General features: G+C 42.7%; 2 protein-coding genes across 6 annotated transcripts; both read right to left on the minus strand.

The window, feature by feature from the left end:
* Positions 1 to 103: 103 nt before the first annotated feature.
* LOC124176312 lies at positions 104 to 16,592 on the minus strand. 5 transcript variants are annotated; one of them, XM_046557435.1, is made up of 22 exons: positions 16,552 to 16,592; positions 13,064 to 13,224; positions 12,778 to 12,987; positions 11,923 to 12,124; positions 10,357 to 10,517; positions 10,148 to 10,279; positions 9,880 to 10,059; positions 9,510 to 9,761; positions 8,870 to 9,394; positions 7,925 to 8,134; positions 7,563 to 7,726; positions 7,046 to 7,193; positions 6,803 to 6,917; positions 5,615 to 5,752; positions 2,057 to 2,116; positions 1,859 to 1,986; positions 1,626 to 1,757; positions 1,352 to 1,556; positions 1,112 to 1,260; positions 798 to 1,013; positions 591 to 692; positions 104 to 509 (listed from the first exon to the last, which is right to left on the minus strand). In XM_046557435.1, the coding sequence occupies exons 2-22, from the start codon at positions 13,214 to 13,216 to the stop codon at positions 423 to 425; spliced, it is 3,669 nt and encodes a 1,222-aa protein (XP_046413391.1). In that variant the 5' UTR covers positions 13,217 to 13,224; positions 16,552 to 16,592; the 3' UTR covers positions 104 to 422. The 5 variants fall into 5 exon arrangements, with proteins under 5 accessions (XP_046413391.1, XP_046413389.1, XP_046413390.1 ...); XM_046557433.1 differs by lacking the exon at positions 16,552 to 16,592 and adding an exon at positions 16,079 to 16,372; XM_046557434.1 differs by lacking the exon at positions 16,552 to 16,592 and adding an exon at positions 14,948 to 15,133.
* LOC124176316 (arginine kinase Pro c 2.0101) lies at positions 4,248 to 5,608 on the minus strand. The gene has a single exon (XM_046557441.1). The coding sequence runs from the start codon at positions 5,493 to 5,495 to the stop codon at positions 4,341 to 4,343; it is 1,155 nt and encodes a 384-aa protein (XP_046413397.1). The 5' UTR covers positions 5,496 to 5,608; the 3' UTR covers positions 4,248 to 4,340.
* Positions 16,593 to 17,613: the final 1,021 nt, after the last annotated feature.

The raw sequence follows: 17,613 nt of genomic DNA on the forward strand, positions 1-17,613 counted from the left end.
GCGTTTCACTAAACAATAATAAAATTAAAAATCTACACACACCAACGGCTTGTTCGAGTTTTTTGGCACGCTGGAATTATTGAGGCGAGATGTGTAAAGCGCATTTACATTCCCAGAATCCTATATCAGCTTTATTTGTTTGTTCATAATCAAAATGTTTACTTTGACATACATCTAATCCAGTTTACCCAGGCTATAAAATTTTCGCATCTCGTTACAGTGTCGAATCAGTAATTTTAAACGGTCCCGATATAGGTATTCGACATACAGCGTATATATCGGTCATACTTTCGTCACTCGTAGTAAATATTTAGTTAATTGTTATACTCTTTATATATTATCACATAATACTATATGGTATATCCTGATCGTTCGTTGTATACAATAACTAAATCCCGGGTGTTGTAACAACCTCGCAATTCTTAATTGTTCAATAGTTCCTCTTCTTCCTCTTGAAGTCTTTGAATCTCAGATTTGTTCATAAAGTAGTACGACGGCTGTCGTGCTTTCTGAAATTGATAAATAAAAATCGCTCTCAGTTCTAATTCGCAGTTCACGCATCGATGGATCTCGGCAATTACCGGTCTTACCAAATCTTTATGAACTCGTTTTGCTCCACACTTGATCAAAACGTTACTCAAATCTTCTACAGCTTCGACGCCCATCGCGTAATGCAGGGCAGTTCGCTCTAGCTGTAATGAATTTATATTATTTAAGTACAGTATCGTAGTTGCCTTTACATTGTCGATTCAAATTACACTCTATGGACTCAAGCCTGCATCGTAATTCACACTCACGTTATCTCCGATCTTCAGAGTCTCAGGATAATTCTGGGCAATAAACTTGACCATTTCAACGTGCTGTCCCAGGGTCGCGATGTGAAGGGCGCAACGACCCATCGAATTCTTTCCCACAGCCAGCAGACGGCCTCCTCCGTTACCATCGCCCAGGAGCTCTTTAACGGTATTAGTATCGCCCCTTCGCACTGCCTGATGAACTTCTTCACGTCGGGACTGCAAGGAGTGAAATTCATAGAAGACTTATAAATGGTCGGAAATTGTTCTTCGAAGAAACGGTTGTGGCACAATTATTTTACATATATGATACTTGCCACAAAGTTTGGTATAGATTGAAGGAACTGAACGGTGGCCTCGTGTCCTCGCTGAGTAGCAACGTCGATGATCTGCACGCCGTCATCCTTGGCGTCCAGGATGTGGTCGTATCCCTCGAGCAGAAGCTCTACGAGTCTTTCGGTTTCACCTGAAAGCGAAAAAATCACCGGTATATATCACTATGTAAGTATGACAAACAATTACATCAGGCTTATTCCCGATAATCTTAATCATCTCACCTCTGGCTGCCAAGTAGACAACCCAGCGATCAATCTCAGCAATGTTCTCCGGGATTCCGGCTTGGTGTGCGACGTCTCTTGCCGTTCTGTAGAGCTCATCCCTGAAACCGACGTTCACGTCCGACTCCTGTAGAAACTGGAATAATCCGTTTGCAGCGTGGGAACGAACGGCGGCAAAGTGCAGGAGACTCTGGCCATGCTCGTCCTGCAAGAAATCAACGGGACATGAATGTTGGTGTGAAAAATGAAACAGATATTTGCATAGAATTAATACCCGGTTGTAATTATTGTTCAGGGTGGAATCGGCAGCATCCGAATCCGGACTCTGGGGATAACCGGCGTCATCATCGGCTGGATGTTCATGGGATTCCTGCTCGCGTTCCGATATTATCAAGACGTTCGATTCCTACGGTAGTAAGCGGAGAGTCGAGTTGTGATAGCAACATGACGAGAAGATTACGAGAAATTATGGAGTGAAATGTTCATCCAGTGCCGGGTGAGTTTTACCTGAGTTTTCACTCTTGGCTTGTTCTTGCTGGCGAAGTTGTACAAGTACGTTGCCAGATAGGTAACGGGATCCTTAGGGCGTGTGTTTGCTACTTCGGTTAGTCCCTTTATCAGTGGATCACCAAGGGCTAGAGTGGGATATTTTTATTGCCAGGAGTTACAGAGAGATAATGTGTACGATAGTATAATTCTACTTACAAGAAGCGAGGTAGTGGCCCTCGTCGGTTCGAAAAATGGGGATGTCGATCGTGGACTCTCCTGGAACGAAAGAAATCGATTAAAGTTGTAGGAACGATTTATCTGGCGTGGAAAACATCGATAGGAACGTCTGATATTTTCGGAGTATAAAAGCTTGTGACAATCACTGCTGATTACAGAACGTATAGTTGCGTTTTAGTTCGATTCTGTGACCTGAGCGAACACTAGAGGTAAACTGTAACAAAGCCCTTCCAGTTAATACGAGCATTTACAAAGCACCTAAATGGCTTAGGTGTTTGTGGTTGATACTCGATGAACTTAACAGCAGGGCTATAGCCAGTACCTCTGACAATGGGTTGGATGTGGAACAGAGCACGTAACGCAGCATGCCAAAACAGAAAGCAAACGAACACAAGACATCACGATGTAAAAATTCGGAGAAGTTTTGGTGATGATATCGAATCACAGTAGACACAGTGTCGAGCAAAAGGGTCTTTGAAAAGAACGCTGAATTCAAAACTCGGTATCTCTGCTCGGTAATTGCTTGACGATCTACGCTCCAAAAGTATGAAGATTATATACGTTGACTGACGTGTAATTAGTGTGAAAGTGCTAATAGTTGGTTTATTTTTGGTACGAATAAGACATTCTTACTTCCAAGAAGGTACATCGTCAGTTCTTTCTTGCAATTAAATGAACAGTGCGTCAAAATTTGAAAACTAGTGTGTCTCTTGTGGGTTATACAGATATATGAGCGTATATGTAGTAGTAGTAGTAGTAGTAGTAGTAGTAGTAGTAGTAGTAGTAGTAGTAGTAGTAGTAGTAGTAGTAGTAGTAGTAGTGGTGGTGTAAAATTTGCATTTGAGAAGAGGCTTATTGTTTTGCGGTACTGTCATTGTTTTCGTTGTGGTTTTCGTTGCTTTCGATACACAACAGTCAATATCGATTGAAGTATTATAATTATTTCGCGCAATATTTGAGTATGAATTTCAAATATATTTAGAAAGCGGAGATTTGTCATGTCTTAGTATTAGGTTTCTTCTTTTCAATACACTGCACACTGCACACATAAAGAGAAAGAGGTAAACAGAGTTCAGGGTTACGGCGAAAGCTCTATCAGACCATCCTCAAATTTAAAGGCGAGAATAGTATCGATTATTCAATTATTAAGTTAATCCATGAACATCAATAAGTATACTATCAGCAAATATCGGATTATATAGTAAAATCGGTATCTGTATTATGTTTATAAATCGAGTTGGAAAGATACATGCTCCGCCATATGGTTGTTGTTGTTGTAACATTTGTAAACATCGATTCATGCGTGACATATAAAGCTTTGTTAATTTTTTATACGAATGCACGCTGATGACTTGCCATCAATGAAATAAAGAAATATTAGACACAGGATTATTTTTCTTACACATCGCGATACAAATTGTTATCGTTACTATTAGCAGTCATTGCTATTATACTATGGCAAAACACCAAAGGCATCTCGTATATCCAATTATACGCATATTTATTAGTCAATAATATATAATCTTACTAACCCGATATGACAAATTCTTCGGCTCTTCCAGTGCCTAATAATCCAAATTACTGATCTGCCCCAACATCTTTGTCATTAAAATTCTGCCATCAATATAACATTTTTTTTTTTTTTGTCTAATTTACACGTGTATAATTCATATGCATAATATCAAATCAACGTATGTAAAATAGTAGAAAATAACGAGTTCACATGCACATATCTTTCCAACAAGATATTCTTATAATACTGTATATACTGTGTAAACGAGTATATACCTACTTATTGGTTTTGATTCAATGCTCCCACATATTACAATTCAACGATTAAATATACAACATTGGCAAGGGCTTTACATCGAGGGCTAGATACCGAAAAGACGTAACCCTCAAATATCTCAGCAAACGATGATTTTACTGCGACACGGGCGAACGCAACAAAACTGAGAAAGGTGAATTTCCGCATGAATCGAAAATAATAATGGGTTACGCCCTTATGGTTCTCAGCCCGCCTCGATATCACATAGAGAGTTCGCATAAATAGTATTACGATCTATTCGTTATCACTTCTACCACTATATATACGTGTTTAACAACTTTGGCGATACATGAGTTGAAAAACTCTACACATTTACTTTAAGTAAGAAATTGGTATTTTTAGATTAATAATTGACATTTAACGCACATCCACCTATAAACACGCGATTCGTTACAACGAAATATTACCCATAGATCGAACATTTATCAAATGATTTTATTCATTTTTATTATTATTAATCCGGGACCGGCGCGAGCTGGTCATTCGTTTGCGGAAGGCACTAGCGATCAGGGATGCAATCCTCATGGAATTATTGAGGGCGAGTTCTTTTTCGAGACTTATGATGTTCAGCAGGGCCCTGCAGAAGTCTTGAAGGGTCTGTAACTCCGTGACAGCAAGGCATTGCTGATTACTAATTTTCACGGTGTTCCTCTGCATGGTTTCCCTGATGCTGAGTCCCCGAACGAGGCAAAGGTGCCACAAATTTCCAGGCTCCTTCGTGAGCTCCGGGAGTTTAGCGACGAGGTTGAACTTGAGAGTATTCCCGAGCACAGTGGGTCTCGACGATAGAAAGCCCAGCTTCCGGTCCTTCTTGAAGGCCAGTCCCGCGTCTAGCACCGACATTACTCGTCCCAGCCGCACGTATGCCCTCCCAATCTGCCCCGGGTTATCCTCGGGCGTGCAGCACACCACTCTGAGGTGATCCTGCACGTTGACCCAGACTGCGAGGTCGCCTGCCGCGGCAACAAAGACTCCACGGCCGTAAGGCCAGTGGCGGCCGTGCAGGCGCCGCTCGTCACTCTTGGTGTGCGGGTCGAGGGACAGCAGGAGGCCCGCGGCCGCGAGACGCGCGCGCACCTCGCTCGGTCGCTCGAGAACCTCGTTTAGAGTGTAGTAGGTGCCGGCCTCGTCCTCGCTCGATCCCTCGGCCATGAAACTGGCAAGCTCGGGGCTCATCAACTCGGTCGTTATTTCGCGCTCAGTTTCCTCGAGCTGGTTGACGGTGAGGTTGAGGGGAAGCGGATAGGCCTCGAGGTTGCGACAGCACTCGACGACCCCGGCCAACATGTGTTTCGAGGTCGGGTCCAGGTCGAAGTTCTCTACTACGGCTACGCTGTGCGACTTTTCGTCCGTCGACCGCTCCGAATCGAAGAAGTGCGAGTCCAGGTGATCCGGAATCTCGCCGGTCACTGTCACGCAATGGAAGTCTCTGATCAGTGGTTCCAGCAATTCCGCGAACACGATGTAACTCTCGTAGTCCGGTACTATAATGTAGCCCGGGAAATTTTCATCGTCCAGGTTTGACGGCCGAACGTAGCTCAAACTGTTTAGGCTTACGAAACTCCCGATTGAGCTGTTGCTGCTGTTCATGTTACTGTACTTTCTAAGAGCGGGCCAGATAAGGTCAAACAGGTTGTGATCCAAGCGTGTCAAACGGTGCTTCAGTATTTCAAAAACTGGGCGTTTCAGGTACCGCCCTAGAAGTATACCAGTATTCGTTGCGTTTAACCCGGACAATGAACCTCGACGTCCACCACCTGCCAACAGCTTGAAACAACGCTCCAGGGTCACCAGGGTTTCCGGTTCTGTCACGTCGCGCCGTGCGGAATATGTGTCTCCTCCGGGAACTGTGTTCAATTTTCACCAGAACAATATTAGCAATTACAAAACATTCAACTCTTTGCTAGACATTCGATTTCCTGACGTCAGGTTCACACTTACAAACATTTAGAAAATGTGATATACAACAGATTGCATTGGGGGATGCACAATGAACGATTAGTCACGCTGAAATGGAAACTCTTGAACGATGATTTAGTATTCTTCTCGTTTATAACGTACTTTACTGAATTCACCTTGGTAGTAGCAATTTCTTGTTTGTCGATACACAACTTCAGTGATTTATATGCAACGGTCGTAAGAATCAAAATATTTACAGTAATAGCTCAACTACGGTTTTTTAATTCCAGGTTACCGTAACCATCACTTTCAGAAACAGTTCTCGTGAATGTTAAAATAGATTTCGTACAGTGAAAGTGTAACGTTTTGGAATCTATCTTTACATTTTTCATTCGTATCAAGTTTTAAAACAGCTCAAGTGTTGACATATTTTTTTATCAATTCAAAATTGAATACGCCTCAATTTGTTCCGATACAACAGAATACACCTGCGGATGTGATCAAGCCTTTGCACGATAAAAGATGTCGGGGAATTTTATTGAATAATCACGAATACAGTTTGTTCCAGAATTATGTGTTAATCAAATGTAAATTGACGTGACCGTGATTCAACGTACTCTTAATTTCAACAGTGAAGTTATGCGATAACTATTTGTAACACTTTTCCATCGATTCCTCGGGTCTGACAACTGCAACATGCGAAAATTTACGTCGTTGGAAAAAATGTCATACTAATGAACTTTTTGAAAGCTCCATAAAAACGCGCAACAAAGTAAAACTTGAAAGTCATTGCGATTTATCATAATTGTAACAATATTCGATGTTCTTACTAGGTTGTTACTACATTTGGTTTACACACATTCATTTATTTTCAGTTGCGATAAGCGTGAATCGTGAGCGGTGATAATAATTTCAGTGCATTAGTTGCGACACGCGAAAAGATTCCACGTGACTTACGGTGCCTCATAAATACTTTGAAGAGGGGTCTCTTATTGTACCTTTATCTGTCAACATTTCGTCGGCAATCTTTTCGTGCGCCCCGAAATCCCGCAGTAATTTTTTATGCGAAAAGTCCTCCGGATTAGTTTTATAATAATCCGCTTTGTGCCCGAACTGTGTAAAATTGAAACCCACAATATCAGCGATTCGTAATATTGAAACGCCCATTGGCTACCGTTCTTCCAAAAAAACAAATCAAAGTAGAAACGTGAAAAATAATTCGATCCGCAGTCCAGACTCACGTTATCTTGGACCATAGGATTCGCTCCGAGGTGCAGAAGGAGGTTGTAGTAATGCCCGTTGTCGGCGAGGGTGGCTGCGTAATGAAGAGGCGTCCTACCGTCCCGGTCTGGAGCGTGTGCGGTTTCTGCGAACCTGCCAGCAAGGTACCTGCGGAGTTCGATGTCGATTAAGAATTAAAACGTGAGTTAAAAATTCCTTCGCGATGGTGTCAGGCCGGCTGATCGATTCACGACTTGGAACGAAGTGCGTGGAAGGGTATCGACGACACAGCTTGACCTTCTCCGCAGAATAGAGAAGCAATATCAATCCTTAAATTAGTTATGAGAGGTATGTACGTTGCGATTAGGAATCACATTCGGTACGCGGAATGTCACACCCGTTTCACGGTTTGGCGGCCAAGCGAAAGGTCAAGGCGTCTTAAATTACTGGCTGGAAAATCAATCCGACAAGCTTGAGTAAAGTCTATACCGCGGGAGAAAAAACTGTTGCAAACGATTCAACGATTTTCTTTCTCACCTTATTACACCGGTGTGTCCGAATATTACGGCCACGTGCAGAGGCGTTGCTCCGTTTGGCGATGAGCCATCTCTTGCAATTGCAAATTTACGACGATCCAAGGCCCCCTGAAGGTCTCGCAAGTTACCTTCGCGCGCCGCCATGTGAATGGCGTGTATTTTTCCCTGTAAATTATAAAAGTCCACGTGCTTAATAGCTGTATGCGTGTACACTATGGGAAATGTTCTGTGTCGGCGTTGATAATTTGTGCAGTCTTCAATTTCATTCGAAACTCTGTGTGTCATGCCAACCCTTAGAAACGTGTCGAGTAAAATTATGCGCGTCGATGGGTTTGTTTGTGTATTCGATGACAAAGAACGCACCATGTAGGCAGGGACGTTATCGATGAACGCCTGAAGTTCAGGGTTGCTCGAATGCCTTCCGACGAGTCTGCGACCCTCGCCGTTGAGCACCAAAGCAGCGAGCTGCTCCATGTTCCCGTTTTCAACGAGATCCTCAACTTCTGGATCAACCGTCATACTTCCATCGTTCAGCTCGGCTTCGGGTAGTTCTTCGTGTTCACCGACTATCACCTGGACAAACAAAAGGCTTGCGCATGATTCGCAATGCGTCACGTACAGTGGAAGGACAATCGATAATATATCTCTTTGCATATATACATATGTATTCATCTATTATTTATTTTCTTGTTACCCGCATATTCTGCACGCGGGCTAAAATTTACCTCGAGCAATCGGACGACACGGAGTGCAGGCGTTATCGCAATGAATTAATAAAATACAAGTGTGAACCATTCATCGTTTATTTTCCGCAGTTAATTGGGGTCAGAGTTTTATATTCATGATTTACAGACAACTGTTATTGATATAGAAGAGTGTTTTTTTTTTTTTTAATCAAATTCGTTGTTTGGAATTCAATGAATCATTTTTGAAACAATTATCTTTCAATATTAGGAAATCAGTGTTCGGGAAAATGAATTTTCAAACTTTCAACAAAATTCTTTACCGAATTCGATTCGTGTACATATTTTGCACCCTTCATACATGAATGATAAACTGTATGCCAGACGTTGCCGATGTTTCATTCCAAATATCTTCAATAATCATAATATGGTATGACTAGTATATTCGACATCGTTAGTTATCGTATGAAAAACCCGTACGCCAGTTTTAGCATTAATTGTACGAAGAGAGCTTGATTTGAGTCGAACTACGATATCTCTCCCCGCATCGCAAGCTCAATAGCTCAATCCTCCGATCATACTTTCCAACTTCTACATCTCAATTGCTGCCTGAAATTCCCCAAACCTGATCATCCTCGTGAACCGTATCGTCAAGTCCAGAATCCCCGGTGCTTGGTTCAGTTCGTTCGTCGTGGTCCCCTTTTGTCTCTTCTCCAAGAGCGTCCTGTTCCTTGTGCTGATCTAGAACCGCTTCCTTGATCTCCCTGACTTCCCGGTTACCTTCGCCTTCCGAACCCATCTTGGAATTTTTCACCACCACATCATCGTCCGAAGAATCCTCCTCAGTTTCCTCCTTTAACGGGTCCACCATGGGCTTAGACCCTGTCTCTGTCTCTGTCTCTGGTTCTGGCTCTGGCTCTGGCTCTGTCTCTGACTCTGGTACTGGCTCTAGCTCTGGCTCTGGCTCTTTCTCTGGTTCTGGATCTGATTCTGTTATTACTCCAGTTTCAGATTGCGGTTCCTGCGCTGGTTCCGGTTCCGCTTCTGGCTCGGATTCCGATTTCCTCTCTGGTTCCTTGTGCTCAAGCTCGTCGTGGGCGAGTTTTATCTGCTCCTCCAAGTCGTCCTTACCATCGTCTTTGAAACCATTCTGAAAAAGAGATGCGTTGCTCGCTAAATGATCGGGAACTCGATTTCGGGAATCGATCGCCCTTAATTTCGACGGTCAACCCGGAGCTCGCATTGTCAAATAGAATCTCAATTACCCCGAACGTTTCCTTCTCGCTTTCCTCCGACTTTGAGGGTGCCTCAGGACTCCCGAAAGCACTGTCAATGTCCGCGTTGCTCACAGCTTTCTTCACCCCTCTAACAACTGTTTCTCCAGCTTCCAAGATTCGCCAGTCCCAGTTCTTCGGGTAAGATGTACCGGAAACGCGCGGTGCTTCTGGTATGACGACCAAATTTGTCGCGTCTACGTCCGACGGTCGGTTCTTGTAGAAGGACGCTGTCTTTTGTCTCTGTGGGTATGATAATTCGGTATACTTAAAAAATAGGGCTGCAGTGTTTGGCGGATAATTGACGGTGTGCTTTTTGTGATTGTTAACTTTGCGATCAAATATCAGTGTATTGACTAACGTTATCCATTTGATTTTCGTTGGCGCCGCTTTGGACCAGCATATCGTACATGATCCCGTCATCCTTCAGGGCTGCGGCATAATGGAGCGGAGTCTTGCCTTCGGAATCTTGCATATCAATCGTCTCAGGACACCTGGTCAGGATCTCTCGGACAATTTCAGTATGCCCCAATCCAGCGGCCTGTGAAAAAGGTAAGACATTTTGTGTATTGAATACTGCTTCGAGTATGGAGTGACCGGAATCATTTATTTAACTGACGAAGATTTACCTTGTGGAGAACGTTCAGACCGTTGGCATCTTTGCTGGTGAGTATTACCGGGCAAACGGGATCGCTCACTTTTTGCCTGAACCCATCAACGTCGTTTTTAACCGCCGCAGTATGAATGTCTTTCACAGTGCCCTGTGGGAGATGGAAACTGATCGCTTGAACAACGAATTGTCGTGGTTAACGAACACCATGCTCGAATGTTTGCCTACCATTATGAACGGCACTGCTTCTAAAAACTTCTTGACTCGAGGATTGTTGCTCGTCTCGCACCGCAATTTCAACCCATGGCCCTCCCATAGTACTTGCTGCAGTTTACCGATGTCCCGATTATGAATCCATATCCGTATATTCGACGGCTTGAAGTCCAATGCTGAAAATCGAACGTTTCGGGTATAGAAAAAAAGCTCAAGTCACTTTCGCAGTTCCGAAACTTGCGTCTGTGTCCATCTCATCGGCAAATAACTGTTAAAGTTCAAGCACCGCGGGCTGGCGGAGAACTTGGCGAAGTCAAGTGACGGAAGAGGTGTTTTAAAAAATGCATGGGGCATGTCGTGACTGCAAACGTTTACCTCGTGTGCCTAAGTCCGTGTGCCTCGGAGCAAGAAAATCGCGTGTTTCGTAGGTCGCTAAATATTTTATCGCTTAGTTATAATCTAGGTGAACGCATACCGAGTCTGAGGAAAGGTAGGGAGAAGTGAGCTCGCACGATTTACGATATTGCAACAGCCACGCGCATTAAACCAGCTTTCAAGTCGTAAAAAGTGTTCCGTTATTTTTGCTTTTTATCAGTAAGAGATAGCCGCAAAAAACGGACCTCGGCTGTCGACCGAATACTAGGTAGGTTTTTGAACGGCGTGATAATGGTGGGGTACACCATGCTGATATTAAAAACGTAGTTAAATACCGAGAAACGAACATGGAAACAAAGCAACAATGTCACACCGCGATACAGAGGATGTGGAATTAGATGATAAAAGTTGGCGTTTCCGCCGATCGCCGGGAATAACATACGTATACTTATTTATGCTCCTTATAGCATATCGCAAATCGCGTGTTCTGCAGCCGGCTGCTGTTGCCACCACTAAATATTGAAACAGCCCGTCACGAGCTGCCCCATTGGTGAGCAGTGTGTTTTACCTGACAAGTTTGCGATGTTGTAACACGGGTTCCTTGAAGCAGGAGCCATCTAACGAAATTTTCGTAATATTCTCCGACGATTTTCAAACTTGTCGCAAAAAGGAAGAAGAACGAGAGCCAGAAAAGACGTACGGAAAATCGTCACCGCGGTGTCTTTCCAACGGCTATTACAAACGAGTGATCGTCACCGGCTTGATTACTCCTAAAATATAATTATTTCCGGCGGATCCGCAGCGTTTTCACACAAAATAATCGATGAACGTTTTCCTGCATTTCGCCGTGTCCTACATAATATCATTATTGCGTCTCTGTGTCTGTAAACGAGCTCGGCACCTATTACGAATTTACGTATTATCGATCATCGGCATCGGTATAAGTTTAACGTACCTAATGCATAGCTCAGAATAGGTAGAAGGGCCTTGTGTTAAACTCTTCTGCGACGCAAGACGTAGTAAGTGTGAGTTACGTCGCAGCTGGCATTTTCGCCTCGCAATTACGCCGAACGATGGGGAACAAGCCGTTATTTCACCACTTTTTCCACCCTCCTTCCCCCCTTCGAGAACCGCGAACAATGCATTTCTTACAATGATCGAAAAACTCGTCGCGATCACCGGCTGATCCTATACTCATATACTCACTCTCTTTAAAGCTGTAAACTTTTCTTCCCTGCATTTTTTCAACCTCGGGCAATTCCACCTCCCCCGTATGCTCGAGGTAGTAAGCCGCCGGATGACCTTGCTTGTCCCAGAGACTCGTGTCACAGCCACCCTTCACCAGGACCTCCCAAACGATGTCTGGCGTTGCGCAAGCCGAGCAGTAGTGCAGCGCTGTTCTGCCCTCCTGCGCAAAAAAGATTTTTTACTCGGGGTAACGCTCGAAAGCTTCGCGATTTATTCTCCCTTTCACACGCCGGAGAACGCGATTAATTAACACCTCGCTACAAACTTTATTGTATAATTTATTGACTGTATATATTCGAAAAGATATAGCGGGATTGGTATTTATTATTATTATTATTCTTGACCCATTCGTCAAATTGATTATTACCGATAGTGCACGATGAGCGAATAATGTTCATGCGCAAAAATCGACGATAATTAACTTTCATCGGAAGCAAATGACGCGATAGGCAATAATTAGCGCAATGCTTTGACACACCGAGAAAGTTAATTAGAGATTAGTAGAGAAATAGAGATGAGCGATATTTATTACCTCCTGTGGAGGCTTTTCAGAGACGGAACTGTAATTGACGAATTACGAGAAGCGGAAACGGATTAGGATCGACGGAATTCGCGAACTAGAGAGTCGAGCTTTCGAGACTAAGACGACGTATCGCGTTAAGCGATCCGGACACGAACCTGAAACTCGACAAACAGGTGGTTTACAGCAGAAGCTGAAACGAGGAACACGGCAGAGGTGCGAAAAACTAGAGTCTAACGATATATGAGCAAGGATTTCGCGAGCTTTTGGACAAGTTGAACCGTCAGACTCACTCTGTCCCGCTGCTGGGTTGTGGCGGGGTAATTTTCTACCAGATATTCAACGATGTCCTGGTGATCATAGTACACGGCTTTGTGAAGGAGAGGAATACCCGCGGAGTCCTTTGACGTCGCCAATTTCTTCTTCGGCTCGTCGAGGATCAGCCGTTGGACGTCACCCAGGGCCCCGCGTACCGTCGCGTCGTGAACCTGGCTGATTTTCGTCTGCGGACACGAACGGAAAGTGGAATTAGATCGCATGATTCGCGGCAAGAGAAGCCGCGTCCGTTGCACTATTTACCAGGTAGATCGGCAGGCCCTTTAGGAAAACCCGCGTTCGAAGGTCCGGGGAATTTTCACCCAGCAATCGGGTTCCTCGACCTTCCAGTACCACATTTTCCAACTTCTCGATTTCCCCTCGCTGAAGCCACTGTCTAACGGTGTTTGGGTTCATCTGCAGGTCTGAAAGCACGTTGCTAATTTTCGCAAACTGTCTTTGAACGCGGGCGTGGGTGCAAAGGGACGTGTCTCGTCAAAGAAGTTGTGAAAACGAAGGACAATATTTCGTGACAGTTGTTTACTTAAACTGAACTCAAATTACATTATCAATTGTAGCATATTAATTAATCGTAAAAACTTCAGCATCGAGTAACGGGGGAAAATGAAGAGGAAAAAACTGATGAAAAAGAATTCTCGGAACTTGTAGACCTTCAAATTGTTTCACGTAACTTTTATACGGAGTGAATTAAAGAGCAGACTTTATTCAAAATTAAAGGAAACAAAAGGGACACATCACGTCTTCTGCTGAAATATACTTCGTAAAATTTAGAATCCACTATAAAAACAGTGATAACCACTTGTGCGTAAGTAAAATCTGCTACACTTATGGTAATCCGTGTTTTTCCGTGTATTACGAGTATATAAACACGTTTCCAGCTACGTATTGGCCGGTTATTCACTCGTCGGTTACGCATGCGGTGAATCCCAAACGTGCGTTTTGTTTAACTTGAATTACAGAGAATAATTATCACGTATACATTAAGTCCTTCGTTTCTTTCTTACGCCTCAACATTGCATCATTCTTTTGATGTTTGCGGTTCCTTCTCCTTTATTTCAAAAAACTAAACCACTCACCTGGATAATAACACATGAATTATTGAAGAGTATAGTTTTTCCCAAAAAACGAATTGCTGGCGGTACTTAAGATATGTTGAAAATAATTACAACTACTCCTAAATACAACGACCAAATTGCGTCATTGTTAAACAAATTTCCATCCACGCACATATTTTCATGTAGGATTTTATCCATCGAGCAAAACACATAACGCGTAATAAGTATGTCGCACAATTTATGCACATATGAGTACAAGATAAGTCTGTAAAGTGACGCGTGTCACACACGTGTACAGTTCTGGGGGATAGTGCAAAAATCAATTATTTACACTAAAGGCTGTCGGGCTGCCCTACATACGCGACTATTGGAACTGGAACGTCTTTCTATTTATATCGTATATACAAATATATTTCTCACCACTTCGACGGTTCTTATTGTTACTAATGTCGAGGGCAAAGACATTCGACAATTAAGCAAGAAATCGTGGCATTTTTGTTTACGCCAAATTCTGACAAAATCGCTGTAACAGGAAGTAGAATTCTTCTATTTATTATTTTCACTGTCAGTGAGGTCGTGAATTAATTAATTAAACCTTGCACGAGACGATTGTAAATAATTATTGCGAAACTTCGAAGTTGTCCGAAAAAAAAAAAAAAAAAAAACAAGAGCAAGTCTCATTACGTTGCACGAGATTTTTTATTACTTTTGTGTGAAAAATAATTTCACACGCACACGTGTACGATTTAATTGCAGGAACGAATGAGGAAAAAAAATTACAAATTTCGCGAAATAATTTATAGGAGCAAGTTTACAGAAAATTCTGATTGCACGCGTCTAAACTTCTTGGAGATATTCTTCGCAGAATTTTGTGAAATGTAAAAACGTTCGATTGTTGAAACGTCGAAATCGACCAAAAAACATAAATTTTGTTTTCTCTCTCGTTTGTAACATCTCGCCGTGGAAGGTGCAAGAATAATCGATGAATTTTGCAGTGAACATACGAAAACGTTCAAGTGCGTACAGAGTGCTAGAGAATTCTTGCAGAGAATCGAATTAATTTTCCTTATACCTTATTCCGTATCTGGGACGCTGATTTATGGTCGAAAAATCCATTCGACCGACGCCTAAATTGTGTGTGAATTTGCCCTCAAGTGTATAATGTCCGCTCAACTGGTTCAGAAACCAGCGGGCAGTTTGACGTGCGTCACGTTTGGACGTCACGCGTCGAATGACGACGCCTGGCGTCGCGATGCGCCGTTAGTGGGATCTACACGTACAGGGTCGTGGGTAGTTATATACGCGCATCGGCTTATGTACCCCTAATTTGCTAAATAATATCGATTCCTTATTCATTATTCGATTACTAGAATAACGGAGCTGTAGTTCAACGTTAAAGGATATAAATACAAACCTATAATTGACGCTTCGCTCGCGGTTATCGCTGCATCGCAAAGTTTCATTTTTACACCCGCAGCGGACATTGATTTGACAAAAATTTGATCGGAAAACGTTAATAACGGTAAAAATTCGAAGAGTAGAAAATTTGAAGCAAACTTTGGCTGGAAATAAATTTACCGCTGAGTGCAGCTGTAACGCGTAAGTAATGACAATCTGCAAAAAAATGTTCCGCAAAAAACCGACCGTCAAGAAGTAGGTAGAGAGAAAAGTTTGAAAAAAAATCTGTAGTTTATTTGATTACATAGGATAAAAAAAAAAAAATTGAACGTAGATCGTTTAGCTCAAGGCTGGGAGCGTAATGATCGACCATCGACTGGCAAGTAAATATTCATTTAAAACTGTTTACTTTCTCACGATTCGCCATCGCCCATAAAACGAATCTGAGAAGTTGCTTATTTCGCCGGTGATTTCCCTCCCGACGAGTGACGCGATCGGTCAGAGGAAGAAGGGCAAAAAAAAAAAAAAAATCCCACGGTTGATAAACGACGTCGTTTAAAACGCCGTTTAACCTCGCGAGATCGCCGCAGGCGTTAATAATTCTTCCTGCCCCAGTTTGAAATAGGAAATTAAACTTTTCCGTAAAACAAATCACCCGAAATGAAACGGTGTTGAAATTAGAATTCTCGAAATTTTGATTAATCAAAAATCTTGGCAATTTTTATCGCCGAACGTATACTCCCGGAACAGTTGTTTTAATTTCAATTAAAACCAATTACCGCAAATTGCACTAATGAGCGCTTACCTTTCATTGCGGTGACGTAGATATCCGTATAATTTTTCTTTTATTTCTTACTATCGGTGATACGTCGAATTGGATTCTTAGGTATTCAAATACGTACTTAGGAAACGTGCACTATAGTTTCCTATCCAAACGATTTCACCGTATCGTCGAGTATGAACATAAACAGCTAAAATTACTTATTAATACCCACGGCGTAAAGGCCAGTCGATATATTTTCTACATAGTGCAATGACACATCGACCCTCCGCCGACATTCCAGCTCGATAATTCTCTAAATTTCATCGCATAATATAGAATATTCGGCGAATTTTAGACCCAAAAAATCTACCGTAATATTCTTCGGTAATTAATTACACCACCTTGTATGATCCAACAGTTTTTACAACCGATTAAAATTCTACGGTAATTCCCCGAGACGATTCGGACTATAAAATTCACCCACAGAGCTACTTTGCGATACGATAAAATCTGACCATTCAGCGACGATTTTAGTCCTGATCGAGCCGAGCGACGGGTAAATTCCAACTGCGGGAAATGGCGGTGCACCGCACGTAGTCGGCTCATTGTCAGTCGCCCCTACATTGTTTAATTATTAAAAGTGATAAGCGCGCATGCAGGAAGACATCAGGCCTATGATACGCAAGGCCCGACAAATTTCGTCGGCTGATTTATACTAAGCTTTCGTGCTTTTGGAATTTTTCACTTATGAATAAGGTTCTCTCTCTGCCATTTTGTTCCTAATGAAATAACGGATCTTGATAACTATCAACCGCCGGAAATGATGGCACAACCAGTATGGAACTGCAGGCGTGTAAGCTCGACGAAGCCACGCTACTGATTTTTCGCCTTGCGAATATGTTGCCGAAATCGAAAGCATCCGGCTAGGCACATCACCTGTCGGCGATTTCCGTCACGTATGAATTTTCGACTGCTTTGCTGGCGAAGTTCTACCTGAATTATGGAGGATGATACAGGCGGTAATTTGGCTGATAATGAGAGGTCGGAACAACATGGTACAACATAACTGTATAACAGATCAATAATAATTGTGCGTGATAATTTTATTAGTACGGGCCAGGTGAATTGCGTATATTATTCACCCTAATTCTTTACCTCACTCAGGCGGAGTAATAGTTGAAAATTTTTATTAGAATATTGTAGTTTGTTGTTAGCAACCGGAGTTCTAGACGCTTCGCGAGTAATGTGGTAGGACTCACGGATCGAAGGTGAGGGAAAGCAACACGTGGCACAGACAAGCTTCGCGGCTTGCAAGCCTTCTGGAATTACGTCGATTAAACCCAGTCGCAGCCATCTTTTAATCAAGGCTCGAATAATTCGCCGCTATGATTTTTATGCGAAAATTTACGAATTCCCAAAATCGTAGGAGAAAGTGAAACTAACGTTAAGTTGAAAAAAAATTCATTCGTTAATAATGCCGGCTGTACGATCGGATATTCGATATTCCTGATTGCAGTGTACTTCGGTAACTCTGCACTTACCAGAAATGTGCTTGGTTAGCTAAATTAAAACCGAAT

The sequence above is a fragment of the Neodiprion fabricii genome, chromosome 2 (assembly GCF_021155785.1).
Source record: "Neodiprion fabricii isolate iyNeoFabr1 chromosome 2, iyNeoFabr1.1, whole genome shotgun sequence".
Lineage (NCBI taxonomy): Eukaryota > Metazoa > Arthropoda > Insecta > Hymenoptera > Diprionidae > Neodiprion > Neodiprion fabricii.

What these genes read in the sequence shown, in the direction of transcription:
- LOC124176316 (XM_046557441.1), bottom strand. Translation starts at nt 5,495, where the DNA reads ATGAACAGCAGCAACAGCTCAATCGGGAGTTTCGTAAGCCTAAACAGT.
- LOC124176312 (XM_046557432.1), bottom strand. An exon ending in ATCCTATGGTCCAAGATAAC is followed by an intron (nt 6,918 to 7,045) that starts GTGAGTCTGGAC and finishes AATTTTACACAG; the next exon opens with TTCGGGCACAAAGCGGATTA. An exon ending in AATCTATACCAAACTTTGTG is followed by an intron (nt 1,014 to 1,111) that starts GCAAGTATCATA and finishes CACTCCTTGCAG; the next exon opens with TCCCGACGTGAAGAAGTTCA.